The 10,356-nt window shown below is 49.7% G+C and overlaps 1 protein-coding gene across 3 annotated transcripts in view; it reads right to left on the bottom strand.

The window, feature by feature from the left end:
* Positions 1–6,260: 6,260 nt before the first annotated feature.
* PTBP1 (polypyrimidine tract binding protein 1) overlaps positions 6,261–10,356 on the bottom strand; it is a 42,410-nt gene continuing 38,314 nt past the window's right edge. For 2 of the 3 annotated variants that reach the window (XM_077331801.1, XM_077331802.1), the window contains 2 exons: positions 10,263–10,340; positions 6,261–9,636 (listed from right to left, as the gene is read on the bottom strand). In XM_077331801.1, coding sequence (XP_077187916.1) covers positions 9,504–9,636; positions 10,263–10,340 — 211 coding nt within the window. In that variant the 3' untranslated portion in view covers positions 6,261–9,503. The remainder of the gene's footprint in view (positions 9,637–10,262; positions 10,341–10,356) is intronic. The other variant, XR_013229923.1, reaches the window with a different exon arrangement.

Below are 10,356 nucleotides of genomic sequence, written 5' to 3'. Positions count from 1 at the left end.
CCTAAGGCGGGTTCAGAGAATGGGCAAGATCAGACAGCAGCGAATCCAGGAGCAAAGAGCTACGTGGGTAACCAGGGAAGTATGTTTTAATATTTCACTGTGGGCAGTTTTGCCCCAGGGACCCAATCAGGATTTAATCCCAGCGGTCGCAGACAGAGCCCAGGATGCTTTTGAGCAGGGGGAGTCAAACTGCCGCCCTCCAGATGTCCATGGACTACATTTCCCATGAGCCCCTGCCAGCATTCCCAATTCATGGGAATTGTAGTCCATGGACATCTGGAGGGCTGCAGTTTGCCCACCCCTGTCCTAGGCCAACCGTGACAGTTCTTCCCACGATTTGGGAATTGCCGAACCCAGAGAGCTGTACAGAAGCTCAGCTATGTTTGGTAACCAAAACATTTAGTCCTGGTCCCTTCATGATGTGCTTAAATCCACACCTGGGCACCTGAGGATTGACCCCCCCCCAATGTATCTCAGTCTGCTCCAGAGTGTGTGACTCGCTCTCATCCTGAAAACCTTGCAAAAGCGGCAGTCCCGCCCCAGCCAAGCGCGCTTGGAGGGCCACACAGCTCCTGAGCTCATGTGCACCGACCCACACCCCTGGGGGCTGCGACATCTGCTAGTGAGGCTTTCGGCGGGCAATCCACAAGCCGAGTTGCATCAGCTGGGTGGATGATGAGATGTCAGTCTAGGTCACGCCTCTAGCTTTCCTTCCCTGTTTCCATGGCGGCCAGAGAACTACCGTAGCTTTCTCTTGCTGATTTACTCATCCCCAAAGCTGCTAAGCTTTTAATATCGGCTCCATTATGCTCCCTTTCGCAGCCCAGCCGTCGATCTGCAAAGCCAATTAAACGTCCACTCCAAAAGGGGAGAAATCCCTTTTAAAAAACAGCTGCTGGAAAAAACGACGCTCGTATACCGCTTGCATCCCTCTGCTGCGGATCTCAATTCTGCACCGGAGACCCGCAAATGCTATGCTGCTGGTTGGTGTTGCAGAAAACTCTAAGACCTCTTGTCAGAAAGCGCCGAATGTCTCTCTCCAGAAATACTAAAACCAACCCTCTCGCGGAATGAGGGCTACCTGGTTTTGCATCGGGAAAGAACAGAGTCTGTTGTTGCATGAGCAGGATTCCTTTGAAGATCTTTTCCCTTCCCCCTCTCCCATTTTCACTTATGTCTCATCAGGGTTGTTTTCAGCATTACAGGACCTATCCACAGGTTGCTTGAGGGTCCAGGAAAGGTTTCCTGAATGGATGGGGGTTAATTTTCATATTTTTAAACATTTTTAAGACATTTATCAAGTGGTATGAGCATACAAGTTCATGTTGACCTGCCCCCTCCCAAAATGGCCAGTGATGGGCCTGGAAGGGGTGGGAAAGGGAGGGGCCCCAGGAGGTCATGTCCACAGCTCTGCTTCCCAGCCCTATTCTGCATGATCACGCCACTTCTGGGGTTTCTCCAAGCCTGAAGAATGCTTCAGAGGTTTCTCAATGGTAAAAAATGTTGAGGAAGGCTACCTCACGGGAATAAACACGTAAATTATCAACAAAATTAAGCTTAAACATTGCATTCTACAATGTTCACATCTGTAACCGCTTAGTGAGCGGTATCATATTTGGTTAAGGGCCTGGTGGGCGGGGCCAGTCTGGGTGAGGACCCAATCAGAAGGCGCAAAGTCCCTTCCGATTGGGCCCTCACCAGGACAGACAAGAGTTCTAGCCAGTTGGGTGAGGGCCCAATCAGAAGACGCAAAGCTTCGTGCCTCCCGCCCTGCCCCTCCTCCCCCCACGGGGGGGGGGGAAGTCATGGGCTCGCTGGTGGGGTGGGGGCGAGGGATGGATTCCCCGCACCCGCCCAGCACACCTGCCACCTCACTGGGCCACTGGGTGTGCTGGGCGGCTGCAGTGGTGGGGGGGGGGGAGGCTTTGAGCCTAGTCTTAAATAAACAGCTTGTCTGTTCACATCTCACAAACTATCAATACATGTATAGATTAGCATGGGGCCCCAGCCGTTAGGACAGCCCTGCATCTCATGGCTGATTAGCCGGAGGCTTTAGAAGGGGGGACAACTGACCTCTCTCCTCGGAGACCCTTCTGGTTAAGGTCCCACCAGGGCCTGTTGAGCAACCTTTTTGTCACACGGATGCTTGGCCAGCAATGGAAGATGGGGAGGGGAGAGGCAAAGGGGCTTTGGATATGCAGAACGCACGGGCTGATCCAGGTCCTCCCACTGCCCATTGGGTGTTACAGCTGAGAAGGATCAGCCCATATATTTAGCCAAGAAACATCTGGGCTGGGGGATTAGCAGCACGCAAGAGGGACTTAGCGACAGCCCCAGCCGGCATCACCCACCTATGCTCCCCCCTTCCTGTCCTCCCCACTCTTCCATCTCTGCACTGCAACTAATTTCCTCTCTTTCTGGCAAAATTCTGGCAGCGTTGCTTCCCATGCCCCCGAGAATTCCGCCGTCTTGGAATCTGCACTGGCTTGTCCAAAGGGATCGCAGCTGGCATGAAATCCCAGCTCAATTTCTCCCTGGAGAATGAAATCTGCCCACTCAGAGCAAAGCCCCCGAGCTGAGACAGGTGTCCTGAAAGGCCTCCCAAATCAAAGCATATACAGGTGTGGAAACACAGAAGCAGCAACACACTGAGGTGCGCAGGTAGTGTAACAGCACCATGGATGCGCAATAGAAGGCGACGATGTGTTGGCAGGGTGGGCATGCAACATGCTCTGCTGCAAGTTCTCATTTGCCCACTTTTCCAGCATGATCCGATCTTGTTGAACTATCCCCCCATCTTCTGGGGAGTTCGCTACTCCTCCCAATTTGATGCCATCAAACCTGATCTGGGGCGGTACTAAAAGATACAACCAAAGCCACACATGCCAGATCCTTTAAAGCTGCTGGTGTTATATTGAACTGTGCGGTGTGCAGTCCACCTTCTGACAGGAAAGGCACAGTTGTCAGTTTTGCTGGGATTAAAACCTCAGATAGTGATAGGTAAGCACAAAGGTAGCTGCAAGTCCAGGGGGCAAGGAGGGTAGTGGGAAGAATGCAGAATGCACTGAGTGGTCTTGGGAAGGAGGAAAACAGCAGGGGATCTACAGGGGACTACTAAAATTGAAGCAATTCCTTGAGAAATGTTGAACTGAAGGAACTGCCTTTTCTCACCAACCTTTAGTTCCAAGGTTCCTTGATGTGTGATTTCTTTCCTGGGTTGGTGGCCCAAGACCCGCAGCACGTTCCCATGACAGAGTGGGGATTTGACCCCTGGGATCCTGGATCCGAGTCCAACGTTGTAACCACTGCAAGCCTTCTCTCCCAGTGCTAGTTCTGTATCGACAGGAAGCTTTCCCCAACTTAACGCAAAGCAACTTTCAAAATCCAGCACCTGTTGTCCAGCGTGGCACAAGACTTCCCCCCTGAGTGAGCAAGGCCTAATGCTCTTCCGGAAGGTGTGGCTAAAGGCATTTTGAGCTCATCCCTCCGCCTCCAGGGACCCCTCCTCCCAACAGTATGTGGAGGGGAAAAGGCTTTCCCAGTTATTTTTTCCCCTTAAACAAAGGCTCAGCTGCAATGTTTGCCCACACCAGGCAAATCAAGGGCTTCCAAGGAGTGACTAAGCTGGCCCAGAGCTGCGTTCAGACAACTACATGGAGGGTCACGCGCAAGATGCTGGCTGGGATCCGAATTGTGCTGTTGGGAGAAATGAGTGTTCAGAACCAAAGGTGGGTGGAACACAGTGTGGAAGAAGCAACGCTTGATGGACTGACATGGGTCCCCTCTCAAGTGACGATTCCATTGCAGGCCACGCCGCCTGCTGAGTACGTGCTAATTGGGTAGCCTTAGCTTTGCAAGCCCTTGGTGGGTCCCAGGGGAAAAAGCTACCCCCCCCATAGCCCCCTCTGCAGCTAGCCCCGTTTTCACAGCTCATTAAAGTGATGAATGGGCACATCTCTTGCTGCTGACCTTGCTGTTGTCATAGTGACAGCCTTTGGCACCAAACCCCCCCCCCCATGACTTCTCTCAAGCCATTCTCCCTGGTCAGAATGTAGCTGGGCCATCACGGCCTCTGAGCATGTACAGGGCACGTTTGTTTCCCTTTGTAAGCTGAAATGCACACTAGACACCTATTGCAGAGAGCAAGGAGCCAGTTAGGCTGCTAGCGCCCCCCCCCCGTTCCTATGGCAACACAGCTCATAAAACTGAACGCATGGTCAACGGAGGGGGCTGCGGAGAAATAGAATCCTGCTTTTCCCACCGTTGCCACAGTGATGCTGTGTCTATCCAGCCCCCCTCCCTAGCCAAGCAGCATAATTACTCCAGACAGACCATAATAAACAATTCACTGCAAGGGAAGCAGAAGAATACCCAGAGGACGACATAGGATATTCTCCCTGATAGAGTTTGGGCTTTCTCTTAGACACACTGACTTTGCCACGATACACTTGCACACAAGAACAAGGAGATACTATCAGCACAGGGGAGACAAGCGATCTAGACCTTCTCTCCCACAAAACGGTGTTTGCAGAGAACCAGCCGAACTCCAAACGTGGAAGGAAGCCTAGGAGAAGGCTGCAACTTTCAAGCAGTTCAATCAGAGCTTTTAGCCGATACAGCGGCAGGCAACCCAGACTAGCCTGATCTCATCAGAGCTCAGAGACCAAGCAGGGCTGGCCTTGGTCAGTAAGTAGACAGGAACCCACGAAGGTGTGCCCGGGCTGCTGTGGAGAGGAAGGCCATGGCAAACCGCCATTTTGGCTTGTGCCTTGATGATAGCACTTCAACACACAGCAGTAGGGAAGCCTGGAAGGCAACAGGTTTTCCCTCTTAATGGGGAGAGAAAAGCCAGGACTGAGATGTTCTACACTGGACAGGGAGTGCTAAACAAGCCACTTGGGTGTGTGCGTGTGTGTGTAAGATTCCAGCCTGGCGGATTAAGAATTAAACACGTGGGCCCATGCAGCTCATATAGGGGAGAATCCTCCCCTCTTTCCTGCCAGGACAATGCAACCTGTGTCAGGGCTGTGTCAAGGCTACCAAGTTCAATGCCAACAGGGGACTCCTTTTTAGCCCAGCGTAGGCCTCCCCAGCTCCTCCTCCAGCTGACTTCAGAACTGGGACAGGCCTGGCTGCTTTACTGCTGCCTTGCCAAATATGCTTCACTACAGAGAACGCAAACCTTCAATATTCCTTGCCCATGCACAGAAGACTTTTACACTTGGGAGGGAGGATTTAGCCCCCCGTTCTTTTGTTGATTTCAGATTTTTCTGCTAACTTTATGCGTTCCTCAAGCTTTCAGAGATCTGTTTAGTGCAAGTGTGGCCCCAATCTGCAAAATTAGATACTCACAGATAGGAAATAGACCCGTAGATACACTTCAAGCAAAGAATTCGAGACCCCCGGCAAAAAAGGCTGCAACAGAACTTGGGAGGCAGATGCTTGAGATCACACCTTTCGAATGGCGGCCATCTGTGGCACATCTGCCAGGCAGCAAGACACACTTCTGGCCACAGCTGAGGGACCATCTAGCCTCTCTGCAACGTTTGCTCAAACAAAAAGCTTCTTAAATGGTTACTTATAATTTTAATAATTGAGAAGACTAGCAAGGATCACCCATCATCTCACAAGCCTGTGCTGCAGCAGTACGACTGTGAACTCCGAAAGTTCTTCAGACTTTCCCTTCAGCAGCCATGTGTACGGGATAGTGTAAGGCAGGGGTAGTCAAATTGTGGCCCTCCAGATGTCCATGGACTGCAATTCCCATGAACCCCTGCCAGCATTCCCATGAGCCACACACACACACAACTTGTGAAGACCTGCAAATTCCTCTCATGCCCAGCCATTTAATTGGCCGTTATCAGACGTTCTATCTCCAGAGCAGAAGAGCCACAGAGGGTGTTACGTAGCCAATGGGAAGATGTGTTATTCCATGGATCAAGACAGAACTTATGAAAAGTCAGGGAAAGGGCTGGACAAAAAGCAGAGGTGGGACCCCCCTTTTTGAGCTAAATCCTCTGACCAAAACATTAATTGCAGAAAGGATACATTATATTCCCCTGAGTAGGTGAGGTAATGGCACAGGTCTTTGCAGCCATCTCTACAACACCCTTAAAAAAATCTACTGTGGGGAACGGAAAAGAAGCTGCTCCCCCCCCCCCCGGAAGATAATGAAAAATGGGAGGCAACTGGATTAAATGGGGAGAAAAGTCAAGCACAAATTTAAAAAGCACAATAAAAAAAGATAGGGGAAACAGAAGCAAAGAATACAGAAGACATTTATTGAAAGCAAAAAGAAAAAGAAAATAAAAGGAAGTACAGACAGGCCCACTAACTGCCTACTACAAATCTCAACGTCAAGAACTATATGCTACAGGAAATGGTACTAAAGTTCATTATAAAATAGTTTTAATTTTCCATTTTTTGTTTGTTTGTTTGCATTACATTCTTTTTAGCCAGGCAATGAATTCTGATGTTTCGCATACAATCAGCCCCCACCCCCAATACTGAACCTGTAATAGCTGGTTATCAAAAATATACAATACATCCGTTTGCTGTAAAAACCTGGGTTCTGCTGCCCCCTCATGTCTTACAACAGGTATAAAAAATCATAAATATTTACACCTTTTTTCATTACATTTACATGCAACACACAGGATCAAAAAAGAGAAAAAGAACAAATGAACTCCACCCGCCCCCCCTTGTTTGCTTGGGTCTGGGCCAGGCCTCTTGCACAAACCCAAGAACAAACACACCTCGTGGCTGCTGATGGAACCCAAACTCAAAAATGTCGGGAGAGAGGGGCTCCGCTCCAACCAGCCTCTGAGAAAGGGCTGCCGAGAGGATTTCTGAATCAAATCGTCCTCAGCAAAGTTCTGCTAAGGTCTAAATCAGGCGCAGTCAACCTGTGGTCCTCCAGATGTTCATGGACTACAATTTCCATGAGCCCCTGCCAGCAAACTCTGGCAGAGGTTCATGGGATTTATAGTCCATGGACATCTGAGGACCACAGGTTGATAACCTGGGGTAGAGAGGTTGATCTTCCCTTACTTCTTCTGGGGGGAAGAAGAGGAGAAGTTAGTCAGCCCTCTCCTGTAATGCTGGCCTGTCCAACCAAAAACACACTAATGGTTGAGATGGGTCCAACAGGCCTGAAGCTTGTACAAGTGTGGCCTGCTTTAAGCGGCCTCCCTATCACTCCCGGTGGACCGTGCACACGGAGGGCCAGGAGAATATGAGAGGACGTGCAGGATGCTTGCATGGGGAGGGGCGTGCTGTCGCCTGCTGGCTGCCTCCATGGCCACAGTTGGGGGGGGGGGGGAAGGCAACCACAGGTCCAAATACTGAATGGCCAGTCTGCAACAAAGCTCTGCCGTTACCCCGGATAGCCAAGAGGGTAACGGATATGGGGGGGGGGGGAGACACCTGTGATGCAGAGCAGTCCTTCAAGAGCTCCCACAGGGTCCACTTAAGACAAGGTGACAGCCACAAAATCTTCTGCAGCTTCTGAAGATCCAAGCAGATGCCTCTTTTTCGCTGCCTGGACCTGACAAAGGCAGCAAAGGAAGGCTAACCCACAGTGGGACAACAGCACCAGCGTGAGACTGGCCCTCTCCTTGTCCAGGAAAAGGAAGTTTTAAAGTTGAAGTAGTGTGAGGACTCTTCCACCCCACTCCCAAAGCCCATGCAGGTCAGTGTGTCTTGTGAATCAGCAGGGGGTGGGGGAGATGGGCAGAAAGTCAACACCAAAACACAACGCTGCTGTTTTTTTAAAACAAAACAAAACACTTTGGTCCACATATTCAGAAACAACCCTGATATTAAGTACAAAATTCTGGTTCTTCTAAAAATCTCACACAAGTTCAGAGGGCAGAAGTAAGGCAACTCCGGAATATAACAAAGGCAGATCGGCACAAACAGTTAAAGAGTTGAGAGGAATAGTGTTGAGATATGATCAGGAAAAGTTGCATTTCTCTTTAAATAAAGTAAATGAACTTGGGCCAAGTAAAAAACCACTCTTAAAATCTGGGTCATTTTCTTCCTTTTGAAGTAACTGTTGTCTACGAATTTTAAGTACTTACTTCTTTGCCATATAAGATTAAACTCCAGCCATGACCTTATCTGGCTCAACTACTGCACTATTTCAGGTTACAAAACAAAACAAAAAAAAATACAAGAATACAGCATACAGGTAAGAGAACAAAGATTAAGTAGATACATTTTATACCATCTTAGCTATAAAAAAGTTAAGCTATTTCTTCTTGCATATATATGCATATATATGAACCCATTACAATATTTGGTCAACTGGAGATATTGCTAGGCAGAGAAAAGACTGCTTTGTAAAAAAAAAATACTTGTAATAAAAAGATTTAAAAAGAAAAGGCTTGAGGTCACTAGGAGAGCAGAGATGCCGGTCTTAGGGTGAACTCAGGAGGGGGAGGGGGCAGGGCAACTTGAACAAACCTTCCCTCCCCACCACCACCCCCAAGTCTGAGCCCAGAAGCCACCACGTGGATGCAGACCAAGAAGGCAGACTCTCCAGTACAAGCCATGTCTGATGCTCTTGGCTCAGTTTCCACAGGCCAGGAAAACTTGTTTCTAAAGCAGTAAATGGAACCTGCCCGGCCCTGAGCAAAGCAAGTGTCGCTGGCCAAAGGTTTGTCGTGTCGACTCCAGTGGGCGACATGCAGGACTGAGGAAGTCAGTTCACTGCCCCGCAGGTTAAGACAATTCCCCCCCAGAAAGACGCTCAACTGCTTAAGGAGGCAGACCGCTGTGGGCCCTGCCCTACCCCTCTGCCAGCCAAGCAATCTGATCACCAGAGGATGAGTCCTCTGTATTTTGTACTAGTGAGGCTCCCCAAAATTAGCAGAGAAAGAAGCTTCTAAGGCACTGGATACTCAATCCAAGGCTTAGGGGAGACAAGCTGGTCAGCCCTAGGGAGGTATCTGTGCTCCGGAGGGTTTAAAGGAAAGACTCAAGGCTAGGCAACTTGGGGTCCTCCAAGGCTCAAAAAGAAATAATAATAACAAAGGCATTATTGTAAAGAGTTTCTGGGACTGGGCATTGGTATCTGTATTTTTAACTCCGCAGGGAGGGGAAGGAAGAAGAGGAATGTTCCCAGAGCAGTTTAAAGATTGTAAACTTTTATGCTTGTGACCCTGCCCCCCCCCACCAAACAGTCAAGATTGTAATCCCACAAGCTGCAAGAAAGGTTATAGCAATGTGAATTAAGATTTATTTTTTGTTTAAAAAACCCAGTAAACTGCTTTCCTCTTTAAAAAAATAAAATCTGTTGTGTCTCTTAAGGTCACTTCAGCTGCTTTTTTTTTCTCTTTTAAAGTGGCTTATTTTTTTTTCTTTCTGGAATGACGGAAGTTGTCTCACCCCAAGCGGGTCTCCAGCCTTCGCGATGCCATGCCGAAGCCCGAGGGGAGGGGCCATGGTGGGGTTTTGCTTCTTGCCTGCAGTCCAGTCCATCATGCTTCCCCCAAGGCGCTTTAAATGGTAGACTTGGAAAAGGACACACGCAAGTGGTGGCTCTCCCCCAGGTCGTGGTTGTGGAGTTCGATGAGGGACTGGATGGCTTCTTCCACTGACCCCATCTGGATCAGAGCCATCTTGCGGTCTTTCCTGCCAAAGGGAACATGCAGCACATTGGAGACCAGCGGAGGAACCGAGTGGTAGGGTCAAGTGGGCCAGGGGCAGAACAGAGGGAAAAGGCTCCAGGCTCACAGTCTCTGTTATCTCCACTTAAAGCAGGGGCGGGCCAAACTCTCTATGGACTACAATCCCCACAAGCCTTGCCAGCACATGCTAGCAGGGGCTCATGGGAATTGTAGTCCATGGGCATCTGGAGAGCCACGGTCTGGTCACCCCTGACTTAAAAAGATTGTCAGGCCTGGGAAAGGCCTTGCTGTGCCTAAGACCCTGGGGAGCTGCTGCCACTCAGAGCTGCAGACAACACTGGGCAAGCTGACCAGCCAAGTGGGGCACAAAAGGCAAGGCACAGAGAGAGGGACCAGCCAACGGGAAGGGCAGCTTTCAGCCAGGGGGTAGAATTTATTACCCGTCTGGATTCTTGAAACATCTCCGTCTTGGAGACAGCGGGGGGAAAAGCCTTGGCAAAGACCATCTTCTGTACACACACAGCAAGGCCTCATGGGAAGTCACTACCTGCCAGCAATCTCCTTTTTAACTATCCGAGAAGACCTTTAATACCGCCTCCCCTCGCTAGTTAAGCTAGAAGAAAGACTTACAGGAAGAATTTGAAGGCTTTCACCATTCCACCATTACTTGAGAACAGCAACTTGAGGTCCTCTTCAGTTACTGATGGCCTAAGAAGAGAAAATT

Source organism: Paroedura picta, chromosome 4 (assembly GCF_049243985.1).
Source record: "Paroedura picta isolate Pp20150507F chromosome 4, Ppicta_v3.0, whole genome shotgun sequence".
Taxonomy (NCBI): Eukaryota; Metazoa; Chordata; class Lepidosauria; order Squamata; family Gekkonidae; genus Paroedura; species Paroedura picta.
The sequence above is the reverse complement of the archived record's forward strand: the minus strand, read 5'-3'. Positions and strand labels throughout refer to the sequence as shown.